The 18,931-nt window shown below is 44.4% G+C and overlaps 1 protein-coding gene across 1 annotated transcript in view; it reads right to left on the bottom strand.

The window, feature by feature from the left end:
- Positions 1 to 293: 293 nt before the first annotated feature.
- The window catches only part of LOC121005454 (homeobox protein NOBOX-like), a 31,717-nt gene continuing 13,079 nt past the window's right edge, over positions 294 to 18,931 (bottom strand). The window contains exons 3-8 of the mRNA XM_040438226.1: positions 9,457 to 9,665; positions 9,141 to 9,226; positions 8,554 to 8,804; positions 8,109 to 8,355; positions 1,012 to 1,227; positions 294 to 325 (exon numbers count right to left, since the gene is read on the bottom strand). Of these exons, the coding sequence (XP_040294160.1) occupies positions 294 to 325; positions 1,012 to 1,227; positions 8,109 to 8,355; positions 8,554 to 8,804; positions 9,141 to 9,226; positions 9,457 to 9,665 (1,041 nt within the window). The remainder of the gene's footprint in view (positions 326 to 1,011; positions 1,228 to 8,108; positions 8,356 to 8,553; positions 8,805 to 9,140; positions 9,227 to 9,456; positions 9,666 to 18,931) is intronic.

Below are 18,931 nucleotides of genomic sequence, written 5' to 3'. Positions count from 1 at the left end.
CACAAGTTGGGGGGGAGTTCTCTCACTGTTCACCAAAGTTGGCTACTGCTGTGGGTGACTCCTTTAGTCTCGGTAACACTCTCCTAGTGTCTCAGAAGAGGTAGAACAAAGGTAATAGAAGTGGATTCACAAAACGCCAACAAATCCTATCTTTATTTAGATGCCTTTCAAACACAAGATAAAGAAAAAAAGTGACAAATAAACCATTCCTACAGACGTCAGCTGTCATCTTATACGGCGAGGCTGCCTCACATCGCTGTGCGCCAAAACTATCCAAGATCCAGTCGCGGACATCATAGGGTGGATGAGGAGTCTTTGTCAAGAGCTAGAAGAAAGCAAGATATAGGACATCAAGCACGATAGACCTCCTTCCTCTCTGGTGCTGAAAACCCAGGATGATTACATTTTGCATTGTAAATATAAGATGTCCCCGGGACAAACCTCTGCTAGCGCTGGCTGGGACAAGAGTGGAAGGGAATAAAAAATTAGGATCTGCAATGAGACCAGAAGGCCGGAGACAGCGGTTGCCTCCCTGACCCTGGATTCTCTCCAGTTCAGTTTATCTAAGGCGGCCGTACACATTCAATAGATATCGAGCGAACAATCGTTCAGCCAATAGCTATCCCTCCCGACTCCCACATACATGTTCGGATTATCTCCCGGAAAAACAAAAGGATAGGACAAAATTATTCACTGCCCGATTTTGGTTGTCACTGTGTGGTCTCCCTGGCTGCTTACTTTAAGGGGGCACTCTGGTTGTCATTATGAGGTCTGTCTATTCACTTACCATCCTGGGTGGGCACTCTGGCCTCTTGCTTACTATCTGGGGGGGGGGGGGCACTCTGGCCTCTTGCTTACTATCTGGGGGGGAGCACTCTGGCCTCTCGCCTACCATCTGGGCGGGGGAGCACTATGGCCTCTTGCTTACTTTCTGGGGGGATTTAGATCACAGTCTTACACAGCCCACATTCACTTTCTCCAGAGAACCATAGGAGTAAATATTGTAAATACCATGCGTCTCATTTTCAGCATCTTCAACTGTCTCGATTTCCTCCTGGTTTGCTGGTGTGGGCTTCTGAGGGTATTGCAGAACACACGATTTATACTGGGGGTACTGGTGCTGCTCAGGTATGCCACGGACACTTCCCGTCTGGGGTCGAGAACAGGTATATGGAGCACCTTGTATGTACATATCATTCCATGGAGAGGGGTGAAAGGCAAGTCCACCTGCTGAGGAGCGGGCAGTGAAACACACACGTCATATATCACATTCCAGCAGTACGCCATCCCGTCATCTGATAATCCAGAGCGTAACATTGTCATTCTACAAACACTTCTCTTGTACTGATGTTAAACTCTACACCCGGCACGTTCACCCTTCTGCAGGTTCTCACATGTTGGATTTACCTATGGCGAATCTGACACATATCACACGTCTGTATAATGGGTCCGCATCAGTTCCGCAAATTGCGGAACGTTTGCCGACCTATTCAGTCTCTACGGGGATGGAGTGGATGCGAATGCTCTCCGCATTCGCATTTCTGGAGCGTGGCCCCGATCTTGGCAGTAGCGCAGCGGCCTTCTCTCTGTTTCCCTCAGGCCCAGTGACGTCACGACCAGTATCACTGGCCTGGGGGCGGCTAAGCTCTGTTCCCTTGAATGGAGTTTAGCCGCTCCGAGGCCAGTGATACTAGTCGTGACGTCACTGGGCCTGCGGTAAACTGACAGAAGGCCGGGGCACTACTGCCAGCGCTGCTGCATTCTCCAGCAGCTGATCTGTGGGGGTCCCGGGTGTCGGCCCCCAGCCGATCAGATACTGATGACCTATCCAGAGGATAGATCATCAGTTTAAAAGAACTGCAGAACTCCTTTAAGGTTCTGCTGTAGTTTCAGAATAGTGTTGATTGTTGGGGGTCTGAGCGCTGAGACCCCACAGATTGCTAGATGCAGTCACACACAGCACAGTCTCCTCACTGCTGAAGACAAACTCAATAGAAGGTCTATGAACCCATCTTCAGCAGCGAGGAGAGACCGCGCTCTGTGGGAATGCTTCCAACTCCTCGTTTTAGCCATTAGCGGGGTCTCAGCATTCAGACCCTCACTGATGAAAACCTGTCGATACGTCACTGACATATGAAGCTTATGGATGTTCACTTTAATAAAATACGATATTTATAGATTAATATTTGCTTAGTATTTTTGGTATTGCTCCAGACACTTCCTGCACCGATTCTTATTGTGCCGCAGTCGAGATGCAGGAAGTGTCTGCACATGTTGTGACGGGGCCAGTTAGACACATCAACACTGATCATGGAGGGATCTGCTGCTCCGTGAGGACAATCGGCTATTGTCTGCGAGAGGCAGAGGAGGCACTGGCTGAGTGGAGGAGGTACGGGGAAATATGAAAGGGGGTTTCCAAATTTGAAACTTAAATACTAATGACCTGTCCTCAGGATAAGTCATCAGTATCTGATCGGTGGGGGTCCGACAACAGGGACCCTGGCCAATCCGCTGTTTGAGAAGGCACCAGTGCTCCACATCGAGGTCTTCTCCGTGCTCACCAAGCACAGCACCGTACATTGTATAGTGGTTGTGCTTGGTATCACAGCTCTGCCCTATTCACTTCTATGGGGCTGATCCGTGCCTAGGCTATGTGACCGGTGAACGTGGCGTCACTTGGCTTGGCTACTGCGAGTTTAGGTACCTTTCAGAACAGCCGATCAGCGGGGGTCCTAGGTGTCAGACCCCACCGATCAGATACTGAAGACATATCCAGAGGATAGGTCATCAGTATATAAGTCTTGGAAAACCCCTTTAACTATCATATAATGAAAAGATGTCTATCTTCCTAACCCATTAGTGACCACCAATACAACTTATTACGGTGGTCGCTGAGGGGCCTTAGACTAGGCTGCTGCCTTTTGACAGCAGCCTAGTCTCCAAGTTACAAAAATACACGTTTTCAATGGAAAAGAAAATGGAAAAAATAAACTCTCCTCCACATACTATCAAGTAATTATCCAGTACGGTGAACATCATTAAAGAACAAAAAAACAACAAAACAAAAAAAAATAGAATTGCTGGGTTTTTTGCTTATCCGCCACCAAAAAAAATGATACCAATAAAAACTACAAGTCGTCTCGCAAAAATCAAGTCTGCACACAGCTCTGTAGAATGGAACATAAAGAAGTCATGGGTCTTGGGAAGCCGTGATGCAAAAACATTTTCTTTTTTAAACGGATTTTATTGTGCAAAAGCGTAAAAATAAGGCTACTTTCACATCTGCGTTGTGCTGTCCGGTTTGGAGGCTCTCAGAATAGCAGCACAACACTTCAGTTTGTCCCCATTCAATTTCATTGGGGACAAAACTGAACAGAATGCATTCCGGTCCGGTTTGTTGCATTCCCACGCCAGACTGCCATGTTAACCGGCATGTGTTATTGTGTGTGACACGGGAAACTGAAGAATCCGGATCCAGCACCAAAAAACACGAAAAAACTGGTTTCTTCATTTTCAATATAATACAAGCGGATCCGTTCTGAACTGATGCAGCCAGATGTATTATTAAAACGGATGCGTTTTGCTGTGGTTTTGAGATCCCATGCCAGATCTCCAAACCGGTCAGCAAAAACACTGATGTGAAAGTAGCCGAACTCTATATATTTGGCATCGCTCTCGATGCTCTCCTTTGCCCTGCGTTAAATCGCGCAGGGCAAAGGCATTTTTTGGAGATCCGGTAACGTACCGGGCTCTCCATGGGGCTGCCAGGAAGCCCGATGATGTCACCGGCACTGATGGGCGGGCTTTAGCGCTGCCATAGCCAGTAAAATGGCTAAGGCAGCGCTAAAGCCCACCCATCAGACCTGGTGACGTCACCGAACACACTGCCGGGCGAAAGCTTCCACCCTGCGCAATTTAGCGCAGGGCAAAGAAGAGCATCGGAGCATGAACTGCTCAAGTCAGGGGGGAGCTGGATGGGTAAAATTGTGGGTATGTCTGAGTTCAGCTCTGAACTCTGACAACCCCTTTAGAGGCTATGTACCCCTATGGGGGCATTTTTTTTAATGCACTGTACTCATTTTGAGCTAAAAACCATTTTTTAAATTGGTCTTTATTACAAATACACTGCGTGCAGAATTATTAGGCAAATGAGTATTTTGACCACATCATCCTCTTTATGCATGTTGTCTTACTCCAAGCTGTATAGGCTCGAAAGCCTACTACCAATTAAGCATATTAGGTGATGTGCATCTCTGTAATGAGAAGGGGTGTGGTCTAATGACATAAACACCCTATATTAGGTGTGCATAATTATTAGGCAACTTCCTTTCCTTTGGCAAAATGGGTCAAAAGAACGACTTGACAGGCTCAGAAAAGTCAAAAATAGTGAGATATCTTGCAGAGGGATGCAGCACTCTTAAAATTGCAAAGCTTCTGAAGCGTGATCATCGAACAATCAAGCGTTTCATTCAAAATAGTCAACAGGGTCGCAAGAAGCGTGTGGAAAAACCAAGGCGCAAAATAACTGCCCATGAACTGAGAAAAGTCAAGCGTGCAGCTGCCAAGATGCCACTTGCCACCAGTTTGGCCATATTTCAGAGCTGCAACATCACTGGAGTGCCCAAAAGCACAAGGTGTGCAATACTCAGAGACATGGCCAAGGTAAGAAAGGCTGAAAGACGACCACCACTGAACAAGACACACAAGCTGAAACGTCAAGACTGGGCCAAGAAATATCTCAAGACTGATTTTTCTAAGGTTTTATGGACTGATGAAATGAAAGTGAGTCTTGATGGGCCAGATGTATGGGCCCGTGGCTGGATTGGTAAAGGGCAGAGAGCTCCAGTCCGACAAGGTGGAGGTGGAGTACTGGTTTGGGCTGGTATCATCAAAGATGAGCTTGTGGGGCCTTTTCGGGTTGAGGATGGAGTCAAGCTCAACTCCCAGTCCTACTGCCAGTTTCTGGAAGACACCTTCTTCAAGCAGTGGTACAGGAAGAAGTCTGCATCCTTCAAGAAAAACATGATTTTCATGCAGGACAATCCTCCATCACACGCGTCCAAGTACTCCACAGCGTGGCTGGCAAGAAAAGGTTTAAAAGAAGAAAATCTAATGACATGGCCTCCTTGTTCACCTGATCTGAACCCCATTGAGAACCTGTGGTCCATCATCAAATGTGAGATTTACAAGGAGGGAAAACAGTACACCTCTCTGAACAGTGTCTGGGAGGCTGTGGTTGCTGCTGCACGCAATGTTGATGGTGAACAGATCAAAACACTGACAGAATCCATGGATGGTAGGCTTTTGAGTGTACTTGCAAAGAAAGGTGGCTATATTGGTCACTGATTTGTTTTTGTTTTGTTTTTGAATGTCAGAAATGTATATTTGTGAATGTTGAGATGTTATATTGGTTTCACTGGTAAAAATAAATAATTGAAATGGGTATATATTTGTTTTTTCTTAAGTTGCCTAATAATTATGCACAGTAATAGTCACCTGCACACACAGATATCTCCCTAAAATAGCTAAAACTAAAAACAAACTAAAAACTACTTCCAAAAATATTCAGCTTTGATATTAATGAGTTTTTTGGGTTCATTGAGAACATGGTTGTTGTTCAATAATAAAATTAATCCTCAAAAATACAACTTGCCTAATAATTCTGCACTCCCTGTATGGAGCCCTTTTTCTGTACAGGGCTGAGATGCTCTGATAGAGGGATCTGAATTTTCTCTCTGCTCCGTCATGCAGTAATCTGACATTATAAGCACTCATTATAGCGCAGTTCTTATCTTACTGATAAGAATGCAGCTTAAAGGGAACCTGTCATGTGGATATTTGATTATAATCTAACTAATTATATACAATCATTAACTACTAAAAAGTACCTTAGATGTATCCACTTACTGGTGTGACAGATGGTTACCTCATAATATACACACAAAGATGCCGCATGCTAATGAGCTGATTTGAGTCCAGCGTGATGTCATTGAGTCCAGCGTTTATTTAATTCAGAGATATAGCCACTCCCCTGCCCACCTGCTGCTGATTCCTATGGGAAATAACTGTCAATCAGCAGCAGGTGGGCGGGGAGAGTCAGGAGCTCATAAATATTCATGACTCATCATTATCAGCTGGAGCTTTTCAATACAAGATGTTGGCAGATTGACTGGGTCAATTAAAGAAAATGACCCAGCATTGTGCTAAGAGAATCAGTCACTTATTTATGTTGCCCTTAGTTAGGAAACCATAAAACTGGTGACAGGTTCCCTGTTTATAACATCTTAGTAATTTACAGATAAGGGTTTGTAGATGACCGGCACAAAGTGAAAGTAAAAAGTACAATTCACACAGCTAGACAGTTAAACCTTTATGACAGAACAGCTCAATATTTTTTAATAAATACCAATAAAAAAAAGTTTTTTAGCCCAAAATGAATAAAATGTAATCATTAAAAAACATTTGCCTCCAAAGGTGTACTTAGCATTGAACCACTTCATTACCAGGCCAGTTTTTCAGTTGCAGCAATGCGTCTATCTAACTGCAAATAACTGATTAATTTCTGAGCCAGCCTACATGTATGTGATATTATTTTTCACAGGACACCTTAGAGATTTCTTTTGTGCCATTAGATGATGGATATAATATAAAAAATATATATATATTTAAGGAAAAACTGTGAAAATTATGAAAAAAATTTTTTTTGCTTCCTCAGAATTTTTTTTTCTAACTATTACAAAAGGTTTCAAGATAAAACATTTCTAAAACCATTCCCATACGTTTGTACCCTGAAAATGGACGCCATTTATGTAATTTATCTACTGGCTGGGCCCGCCGTAAGACTTCATCAGATTGGAGCGCATTTTGGATTTTGGCGGCCTATTTTTCTATTGCTGGTTCTATAGCACCGTTCTGCCAGAAAAATCTTGCACTGCACCAAAGCACAACTAGCGCCTTCAAAGTGATTTTTTTTTAATGTTATTCATCTGGGGAAAATTTGGACATTTTAAGGGTTTGTGTTTTTATTAATTTTTTTTTAATTTACTTTTTTAAAGTGAATTAACCCCTTTCTGCCACAGTCAAGGCAGGAAGAGTTTAATTCCCGGCCTGCAGGCTGACATTGCATTTTAAAGCCAGCAGGTGGCGCTCTTACCTAACAAAAAGTGCTCCCTGACGGCTTTTAGATTTTACAATGTAATAGACGCTTGTAGCTGGATGCTACAAGCGTCTATTACTGCCTGACCGCTCCCGCTGGACACGGCACACCTCCCTGTGACCGCAGATGTCTAACGGAAAGCTGTGAGAAGGTCACAGCTCTTCTGTGAGTTCAGGGGCCTTCTCAAACAGCTGATCAGCGGGGGTCCTGGGTGTCAGACCAGAGGATAGGTCATCAGTATATAAGTCTTGGAAAACCCCTTTAACTATCATATAATGAAAAGATGTCTATCTTCCTAACCCATTAGTGACCACCAATACAACTTATTATGGTGGTCGCTAAGGAAGGCTTTTTACAGCAGCCTAGTCTAAGCAGGACTCCCATGCAGCGGAGAGCAAAATAAGAGGTATTAAAAAAATCTCAAAGTTAAAAAAATACACCTTTTCAATGGAAAAAAAATTGCAAAAATAAACTCTCCTCCACATATTATCAAGTAATAAGAAATAAACTAGAACACTAGAATTGCTGTTTTTTTTTTTGGGGGGGGGGGGGGGGGGGGGGGGGGGCTTATCCGCCACCAAAAAATGAAATAAAAGGCAAAGATTGTTATATACCCAAAATCGATACCAATAAAAACTACAAGTCATTTCGCAAAAATGAAATCTGCACACAGCTCTGTAGAATGGAACATAAAGAAGTCATGGGTCTTGGGAAGCCGTGATGCAAAAACATTTTCTTTTTTAAAGGGATTTTATTGTGCGGCCACAGACGAGAGACTGGAAGAACCGGCCTAGAGGGAATGGGTTGAAAAAATGATGGGTGGTGAGGTGGAATGGCGAGAGCCCCTGCCTCCCCCTCTGTTTATAGGCTGCACCTATGTGTGAATATCCAGGGTTGTGTGTCCATAGGCTCCACTAGGGGGAGCTACACCAGTTTCATACCGATTAATTACCTGTGCCTGACTGGAACATAATATGGCCGGCCGGACGCCCCTGCAGGTAGCCTCCTGGGTTTCCGTACGCCAGCATGCCAGTGTTGTTGGTAGATACGGCGAGGAAAGCCGCGTCATCAGGAGAGGTTGGCGTGAGGCTGTGCACTGGAAGACGCTGGTACTGGGAGTACTGGGGCATCTGGAAAGGTCCTCGTGGGTTAATTTGGTGAAAGTACTGAGGAGCATATCTCATAGATGCCGACATGGTCTCTGGTATCGGGGACCTGCACACAGAACAACAGCCTAATCACACAATTAAAGTTTTAATATTGTCCTGACATTACACCTTGGTCATTCCTTTCCATAGTTACACCGTAATCTGCGCCCGTAACGGTGGCCATAATGATCATGGGTGACCCAGCTTTTCCGGAAACAGATATTACCAGAAATGACCCCTATAGCTCGCCTGTAATAATACTATAACGTTATGTACATACTCCTGAATATTATAGGAGAACATGTCGCCCTCGGAGGATGGGGGTGGTGTGCAGGTGCTTTCTGGGGTGTCCAGCATCAAAGGAACCATGTGACTGCTGGGGTTAAAGGTCATAGACATGGGTAGGCCAATGCGCCTCAGCGGGGGTGGGCTGTGGAATGTGGGCGGATACTCCTGGGAGGGCGGTAAGCAGATGCCCCCTGGTGACCCCAGACCGGACCCTGCAGAAAGAAGGGCATTCGTTAATTACTATGCAAAACAGATCAGAAGAAGTACAACTATTTTCTAATCCTGATTATTCTGATCTTTTCCCTCCCATTCCAGGTACTACCTCAGACACCCACCTCTGAACCCACTCCGTCTTCATGTCCGTCTATGCCCCTTGTGACGCTCCCCAGGATCTTATTAGCAACCAGTGTCAGGCAGCTGCCGCCAAAGCTACAGCTGAGTCTCCAGGACTCCCCTGAGTTTATACAAAACCTACATGTGCCCTGCACTGTCCAAGGACTCGGCAGGTACCTACAGTTTGTGCCGTGTGCACCCACCGGAGCTGCTGCTGTTTGAAGTGCAAGAAGAACTGTGCTGAGAGGAGATCGCCGCCGACTGAGACCGCTGAAGAAGTGCGCTAGGCGCCAGAGACAACCTAGAAGAGAGAGACGGAGAGAGCTGAGAGGAGGCAGCGAGTGTTAGTGAGGTCAGGCCGTAGGTGGCAGGAGGAGGAATGAACGCGAGTGTGAAGAGCAGGGGGCTCCAGCAGAACAGAGTATTTCAGGAGAGATGTACACTTGCGGATAGTGCATGCAATAAAAGAATTGGATGGAGAATCTTTCCACAGCAGCACAGAGTACTTCAGACACCATGTAATACCCTCACCCATTTCTGATGCCTGATAGTGGACCATAGGGGTGATGACCAGAAGTGACTGCAAGTGAAACAGCTTCTGGCCGGGAAAGTGCAGATGAAGAGAGTGTGGCACTCTGCGGGTGAGACATCCCCACAGAGCCGGAGAATGTCTTCTTGCCACCTTTAACTGAGGGTTTTTCGTTTTTGCGCCATTTGGCTCGTCGGTTCTGAAACCAAACCTAGAACGAGAGCAGAAATTAAACAAGGAAACTGAGAAAATATGCTGAAAAATACTAGACAAAACCCCCAAATCTCACACCCACTGGGGCCAGACATGGGTAGAACATACAGACTTCAGAGTCACAAAACTCCACGGCAGCCACATTGTCCATCACCCAATTTTTCCAAAAACAGATATGAAAGCCACAGAACAGAATGTATTGTTAAAGGCTGTGTACACCTTTGGGGTCAACTTTTTTTTATTATTACATTGTACTCATTTTAAGCTAAAAAACTCTTTTTTTCAATTGGTCGTTATTAAAAATACAAAGTCCTCTTTTCTGTACAGAGCTCAGATGCTCTAGCAGCAGCCTTTGGATTTTCTCTCTTTTCCGTCAGTCGGGGAGCTGACGGGCTCCTTATTTCTGCTCTCTGACATTCTAAACACTCATTAGAGCTTAGTTCTTATCCTACTGAGAAGAATGTGGCTTAAATAAGTGTTTATGACGTCTTAGTAAGTTAGAGATTCAGTGAAAGTACCAGTCACACAGCTAGAAACAGTTACCTCTTTGTGACAGATTTGCTCATCCCTATTAAAAATATTGAGCCAATCGACTTTGGATGTTTCATCGCATAATGATCGCATTCGCATAATACTTCGTTTGACTACTGTGCGAAGCAGGAGCTCCGTGCAGTATTAGAATGTATTGGCTCCGATGAGCCGAAGTTTTTACTTCGTGAAGTCTCGCAAGACTTTGCATAGTAACTTCAGAAATTGATTTATACTGTGAAAAATCATTTCCCGAACTCTGGTTCGGTTCCAAGGTTCCAGGAACAATTGAAAAAATGTTTTTTTAGCCCAAAAGGATTAAAATGAAATCATAAACAAAAATAACATCTGAATGTGTACATAGCCTTTAACCCCTTCCCGACACATGACGTACTAGTACGTCATGAAAGTCGGGGACTTACCGCATCGTGATGTAATAGTACGTCATGGATAACTCCAGTCACCGCGGCGAATCGCGCGGTGACCGGAGTAAGCTGACTGCACTAATCGGCAATCAGCCATCTTAGATGAAGGTGAGGAGGAGTTTTTCCGCCCCCCTGCACTCCCGATCGCTGCGATTGGCTGGCTAGTGAAGGCGGGCCCATTGGAGCTGCAGGGGTACTCGGCTAGAGGTGGGAGGGGGCTGATGACATCAGCCCATGTCTCCTCCTAGGTCAGGGAGGGGACACCAGACACAGGTGTCCCTTCCCAGCGCTGCGATTGTCTGGAGCAACGCTCCAGCCTATGGCAGCGCTATACAAGTATTAGCCAATCTGTGGTGCTGCTGGTCGCTGGGACGGAGGTGATTGGGGCTTAATACATCAGCCCATGTCACCTCCGAGGTCAGGGAGGGGACATCAGACACTGATGTCCCCTCCCAGCACTGCGATTGGCTGGAACAACGCTCCAGCCAATGGCAGCGCTATGCAGCAGAAGGAACCATTGGCGCCTCTCTGCAGGCAGCCATTCTAGCTTGGTGACTGCTTGCAGAGAGGACCTGTGCCCTTCTGTGCTGCTCGTTGTCGGCTGGGACTTGTGGTACTACCACATAAATCCCTGCTTTCCATTCAGAGCTTTTCAGAAGAAGAAGAAGAAAAAGAACAACATCTGGAACAGCTTTACAGAGGAAGATGTTCTAAGTTTGCTGTCTAAGGTGAAGACAAATAAGTCACAGGGGCCTGATGAGATACACCCAAAATTATTAAAAGAGCTTAGTGGTGAGCTGGCAAAACCGTTAACAGATTTATTTAACCAATCATTAGTAACAGGAGTCGTCCCGGAAGATTGGAAATTGGCTAATGTCGTGCCCATTCACAAGAAAGGTAGTAGGGAGGAATCGAGCAACTATAGACCAGTGAGTCTGACATCAATAGTAGGCAAATTAATGGAAACCCTATTAAAGGATAGGATTGTGGAACATCTAAAATCCCATGGATTGCAAGATGAAAAACAACATGGGTTTACTTCAGGGAGATCATGTCAAACAAATCTTATAGATTTTTTTGACTGGGTGAATAAAATAATAGACGGTGGAGGTGCAGTAGACATCGCATATCTAGATTTTAGTAAGGCTTTTGACACTGTCCCTCATAGAAGACTTATCAATAAACTGCAGTCATTGAGCATGGACTCCCATATTGTTGAGTGGATTAGGCAGTGGCTGAGTGACAGACAACAGAGGGTTGTAGTCAATGGAGAACATTCAAAACAAGGTCATGTTACCAGTGGGGTTCCACAGGGATCTGTACTGGGACCGATTTTGTTTAATATCTTCATAAGTGATATTGCAAAAGGCCTCGCTGGTAAGGTTTGTCTTTTTGCTGATGACACAAAGATAGGTAACAGGGTTGATGTTCCTGGAGGGAAACGCCAAATGGAAAAGGATTTAGGAAAACTAGAAGAATGGTCAGAACTCTGGCAACTGAAATTTAATGTGGATAAGTGCAAGATAATGCACCTGGGGCGTAAAAACCCAAGGGCAGAATATAGAATATTTGACACAGTCCTGACCTCAGTATCTGAGGAAAGGGATTTAGGAGTAATTATTTCAGAAGACTTAAAGGTGGGAAGACAATGTAATAGAGCAGCACGAAATGCCAGCAGAATGCTTGGATGTATAGGGAGAGGTATAAGCAGTAGAAAGAGTGAAGTGCTTATGCCGCTGTACAGAACACTGGTGAGACCTCACTTGGAGTATTGTGCGCAGTACTGGAGGCCATATCTCCAGAAGGATATAGATACTCTAGAGAGAGTTCAGAGAAGAGCTACTAAACTAGTACATGGATTGCAGGATAAAACTTACCAGGAAAGGTTAAAGGACCTTAATATGTATAGCTTGGAAGAAAGAAGAGACAGAGGGGATATGATAGAAACTTTTAAATACATAAAGGGAATCAACTCGGTAAAGGAAGAGAGCATATTTAAAAGAAGAAAAACTACCACAAGAGGACACAGTTTTAAATTAGAGGGGCAAAGGTTTAAAAGTAATATAAGGAAGTATTACTTTACTGAGAGAGTAGTGGATGCATGGAATAGCCTTCCTGCAGAAGTGGTAGCTGCAAATACAGTGAAGGGGTTTAAGCATGCATGGGATAGGCATAAGGCCATCCTTCATATAAGATAGGGCCAGGGGCTATCCATAGTATTCAGTATATTGGGCAGACTAGATGGGCCAAATGGTTCTTATCTGCCGACACATTCTATGTTTCTATATGTTTCTGTAGTGATCTTTGGCTCATCTGCAGCTGTTTCAGATCCCCATTCCCTGTCCCGCCCTCCCCCTTCCCCATTAACCCCCCTCTCCGTCCTTTTTTTTGGGGGGGGTTTTGGCATTTTTTGGCTTTTGGTTGGCTTTTTTTGGGCTCTGCACCACTTTTTCAGTGTGCGAGCTGTGACTGGCAAGTGCTGATCAGCACTTGTGTTTTTTTGGGGCTAGCTAGCTATATATATATATACAGTACAGACCAAAAGTTTGGACACACCTTCTCATTCAAAGTTTTCTTTATTTTCATGACTATGAAGGCATCAAAACTATGAATTAACACATGTGGAATTATATACATAACAAACAAGTGTGAAACAACTGAAAATATGTCATATTCTAGGTTCTTCAAAGTAGCCACCTTTTGCTTCGATTACTGCTTTGCACACTCTTGGCATTCTCTTGATGAGCTTCAAGAGGTAGTCCCCTGAAATGGTCTTCCAACAGTCTTGAAGGAGTTTCCAGAGATGCTTGGCACTTGTTGGCCCTTTTGCCTTCACTCTGCGGTCCAGCTCACCCCAAACCATCTCGATTGGGTTCAGATCCGGTGACTGTGAAGGCCAGGTCATCTGGCGCAGCACCCCATCACTCTCCTTCATGGTCAAATAGCCCTTACTTTCAAAGTTTTCCCAATTTTTCGGCTGACTGACTGACCTTCATTTCTTAAAGTAATGATGGCCACTCGTTTTTCTTTACTTAGCTGCTTTTTTCTTGCCATAATACAAATTCCAACAGTCTATTCAGTAGGACTATCAGCTGTGTATCCACCTGACTTCTCCTCAACGCAACTGATTGTCCCAACCTCATTTATAAGGCAAGAAATCCCACTTATTAAACCTTACAGGGCACACCTGTGAAGTGAAGACCATTTCAGGGGACTACCTCTTGAAGCTCATCAAGAGAATGCCAAGAGTGTGCAAAGCAGTAATCGAAGCAAAAGGTGGCTACTTTGAAGAACCTAGAATATGACATATTTTCAGTTGTTTCACACTTGTGGAATTATATACATAACAAACATGTGTTAATGCATAGTTTTGATGAATTCAGTGTGAATATACAATTTTCATAGTCATGAAAATAAAGAAAACTCTTTGAATGAGAAGGTGTGTCCAAACTTTTGGTCTGTACTGTATATGTCACTTTTAGTTAGTAGTATTTTTGATTTTTGAACCCACACTGCTGAGCGCCAGTCAGTACTGTCAATTACTGACTGCGTCTGGAGCTAGTTGAAATTGCAATGCGATTACTTCAAGTTATGGTTTATTATGGTTGGCTTGGTAGAATTAGCGAAGGTGACGAATATGATGAATGTATTCATCATATTCCTCAAAATGAAGATAACGAAGTATTCTCCATCTTCATTTTAGCTCCATATTCGTCAACTTCGCTAATTCTAGCAATCAAATAGGAAAGTTGACTATAGAGACAGCTTAGTTTAATTCCCTATGCGATTATAATACTTTGTTTTTTTTAAAAAAAAATTGAATAGTTAAATACTTGATTATTATAATGATTCTACTTATAAAAAAAAAATTAAGTAATATAATCGCATAGCAAATTAAACACAGCTGTCTCTATAGTCAACCTTCCTATTTGATTGCTAGAATTAGCGAAGTTGACGAATATGGAGCTAAAACGAAGATGGAGAATACTTCGTTATCTTCGTTTTGAGGAATATGACGAATACATTAGTCATATTCGTCTTCTTCGCTAATTATAGATATCAAACCAATAGGAAAGTTACCTTAAGTTAAAATCGCAATACGCGATTATTTAAATCGCATATTAATCGGGATAACTAGAATAATGACGAATATTCGATTTAGACGAATATGAGACAAATATTCTAGCGAATATCGCTAATTTCGTCTAAATCGAATATGGCACCTCCCGCTCATCACTAACACCTATGTCATTTCCCGTCAAAAAATTACTTGCTGGTTGAATAAAAGTAACTTTAATTAAAAATTTGCCAGGGGTATGAATAATTATGGGCAGCACTGTATGTATACACACACACGTATATACACTGCTCAAAAAAATAAAGGGAACACTTAAACAACACAATGTAACTCCAAGTCAATCACACTTCTGTGAAATCAAACTGTCCACTTAGGAAGCAACACTGAGTGACAATCAATTTCACATGCTGTTGTGAAAATGGGATAGACAACAGGTGGAAATTATAGGCAATTAGCAAGACACCCCCAATAAAGGAGTGGTTCTGCAGGTGGTGACCACAGACCACTTCTCAGTTCCTATGCTTCCTGGCTGATGTTTTGGTCACTTTTGAATGCTGGCGGTGCTTTCACTCTAGTGGTAGCATGAGACGGAGTCTACAACCCACACAAGTGGCTCAGGTAGTGCAGCTTATCCAGGATGGCACATCAATGCGAGCTGTGGCAAGAAGGTTTGCTGTGTCTGTCAGCGTAGTGTCCAGAGCATGGAGGCGCTACCAGGAGACAGGCCAGTACATCAGGAGACTTGGAGGAGGCCGTAGGAGGGCAACAACCCAGCAGCAGGACCACTACCTCTGCCTTTGTGCAAGGAGGAACAGGAGGAGCACTGCCAGAGCCCTGCAAAATGACCTCCAGCAGGCCACAAATATGCATGTGTCTGCTCAAACGGTCAGAAACAGACTCCATGAGGGTGATATGAGGGCCCGACGTCCACAGGTGGGGGTTGTGCTTCCACCCAACACCGTGCAGGACGTTTGGCATTTGCCAGAGAACACCAAGATTGGCAAATTCGCCACTGGCGCCCTGTGCTCTTCACAGATGAAAGCAGGTTCACACTGAGCACATGTGACAGACGTGACAGAGTCTGGAGACGCCGTGGAGAACGTTCTGCTGCCTGCAACATCCTCCAGCATGACCGGTTTGGCATTGGGTCAGTAATGGTGTGGGGTGGCATTTCTTTGGAGGACCGCACAGCCCTCCATGTGCTCACCAGAGGTAGCCTGACTGCCATTAGGTACCGAGATGAGATCCTCAGACCCCTTGTGAGACCATATGCTGGTGCGGTTGGCCCTGGGTTCCTCCTAATGCAAGACAATGCTAGACCTCATGTGGCTGGAGTGTGCCAGCAGTTCCTGCAAGACGAAGGCATTGATGCTATGGACTGGCCCGCCCGTTCCCCAGACCTGAATCCAATTGAGCACATCTGGGACATCATGTCTCGCTCTATCCACCAACGTCACGTTGCACCACAGACTGTCCAGGAGTTGGCAGATGCTTTAGTCCAGGTCTGGGAGGAGTTTCCTCAGGAGACCGTCCGCCACCTCATCAGGAGCATGCACAGGCGTTGTAGGGAGGTCATACAGGCACGTGGAGGCCACACACACTACTGAGCCTCATTTTGACTTGTTTTAAGGACATTACATCAAACTTGGATCAGCCTGTAGTGTGTTTTTCCACTTTATTTTTGAGTGTGACTCCAAATCCAGACCTCCATGGGTTGAACAATTTGATTTCCATTTTTAATTTTTGTGTGATTTTGTTGTCAGCACATTCAACTATGTAAAGAACAAAGTATTTCAGAAGAATATTTAATTAATTCAGATCTAGGATGTGTTATTGTTGTGTTCCCTTTATTTTTTTGAGCCGTGTATATATATATGTCACTTTTAGTTAGTACTAGTTTAGATTTTTGAACCCACACACGTGCAGTCTGCGTGCGTGGGTCCTGCACCTGCTGAGCGCCGGTCAGTACTGTCAATTACTGACTGCTCAGGTTAAGGGGCTTTTTTTTTTTTGGAGCCTTTTTTTTCAAAATTTTTATCTAATTCTTTCAATTATCTTTTTATCTGTTCTTTCTCTTTTTTTTTTTCTTTATCATAAATTTTATTTTAATTAATTCATTACAAGTCCCCTCACGTGTTAAATCACTACATACACCCCCCTGACACTTTTCACTTTACATACACCAATAAAAATAAAAATGTCCCATTCATCCCAGAGAATGTACTCCGCTGAAGAGGCATACGCCATCCTTGCCTCTGAAACGGAGTCTGCAAGTGAGGGAGAAGAGGATGCCACATTCCTCTTCTCCTCAACTCCTTAATCATCATCGTCATCCGGTGATGAGGGACCCTCTGGGAAACTCTGGAATCCAGATTGACTGCACGGGCTTCACAGAAATAGATTTTTTCAAAATCTATTTCTCTGACGATCTCATAAATTTGATGGTGACCCAAACAAATTTGTACGCCCAGCAGTTTATTTCTCAAAACCCGACATATGCTAGACCCCTAGGTTGGACCCCTGTAAATGCAGCAGACATTATGAAGTTTTGGGGGCTGTTGCTGCATATGGGCCTTGTAAAAAACCTGAAATGAGACAATATTGGAGTTCAGAGGTCTTGTACCACACTCCAATTTACAATATGACCATGTCCCGCTCAAGATTTAAATCCATTTTGAAATTCCTACATTACAATGATAATGCACAGTGACACCCTTCCCCCCCCCCCCCCCCCCCAAATGACCCAAATCTATTTAAAATAAGACCCCTTCTGGAGCACCTCAACTCAAAATTTACAGAGGTGTTCACCCCAGAAAAAGAAATTAGCATAGACGAGTCCCTTGTACATTTTAAAGGAAGGGTTAAATTTTGCCAGTACCTGCCCAGCAAGCGGGCACGATACGGAATAAAAATGTACAAGCTGTGCGAGAGTACCTCCGGGTACACCTACAGGTTCCGGGTTTATGAGGGGAAAGATTCCCGGATACAACCCCCTGAATGCCCCCCCGTCCTAGGAGTTACAGGCAAGATTGTGTGGGACTTACTGCACCCACTGCTGGATAAGGGTTATCACCTCTATGTAGATAACTATTACACCAGCATACCCCTATTCATGTCCCTAAAAGCCTGAGGTACTGTGGCTTGCGGCACAGTGCGAAAAAATCAGAGAGGGCTCCCTAGATCCCTAGTAGGGCAACTACTCAGAAAAGGCGACAGTAAGGCTCTCCGCCATGAGAACATGCTGGCGGTTAAGTACAAGGACAAGAGGGATGTCCTTGTACTAACCACCATTCACACCAACACCAGTTCTCCTGCCCAAGTTGGAGGTACCACTACCCCTGTCAACAAGCCTGACTGCATCCTTGATTACAACAGGCACATGGGAGGGGTGGATCTGTCCGATCAAGTTCTAAAGCCCTACAGTGCCATGCGTAAAACTAAGGTGTGGTACAAAAAGCTTGCCGTATACATTGTACAGATGGCAATGTACAATGCGTACATTTTACATAGAACTGCAGGCCAGACAGGAACTTTCCTTCAGTTCCAAGAGGCGGTAATCAAGGCCCTAACTTTCCAAAGTCAGGAAGGGGAGGGCCCGAGTACTTCAGGAGGTCATGGTGCCCGTGTTGTACCAGGACAACATTTCCCTGGTGAAGCCCCACAAACAGCAAAGAGGGAAAAGACCCAAAAAAGATGTCGGGTTTGTTACAAAAGGGGAATACGAAAGGACACCATTTATCAGTGCGACACCTGCCCTGATAAACCAGGCCTCTGCATGAAAGAAGGCTTCCGAACCTACCACTCATCCATGGATTTTTAATTTCATCCTTTATGCTCCCTGTAATATTTCCATATCTCTGATTTAGTCCACCTCACTTGCATACCCACTTTCCAACAACCACTACATAATCTTTTCTGTGAGACACCTGTTTGGTAAAAAGTACCCTTTCCACCACTTAAAATGTTCGTACGGGGGTGCTCTTTCCGAAATGGGGTCACTTTTTGTGATTTTTCATTTCTGGGGTCCTCTGGAATTTTTTTTAATGTGACATGGCAGCTAAAATCCATGTCTGCCCATTCAGGTCAGCAAAATCCATATTTATCTGTTTGACTCTAGAACCCTGCCATGCGTCCATACATCATTTTATGAGCACATATTGGGTGTTGGCGTATTCGGGGGGAAATGGGGAACAAAATGTGGGGTGCATTTTGTCCTGCTACCCCTTGTGAAAG

This window comes from Bufo bufo, chromosome 6 (assembly GCF_905171765.1).
Source record: "Bufo bufo chromosome 6, aBufBuf1.1, whole genome shotgun sequence".
Classification (NCBI taxonomy): Eukaryota; Metazoa; Chordata; class Amphibia; order Anura; family Bufonidae; genus Bufo; species Bufo bufo.
This window is presented reverse-complemented; position numbering and strand designations above follow the sequence as displayed.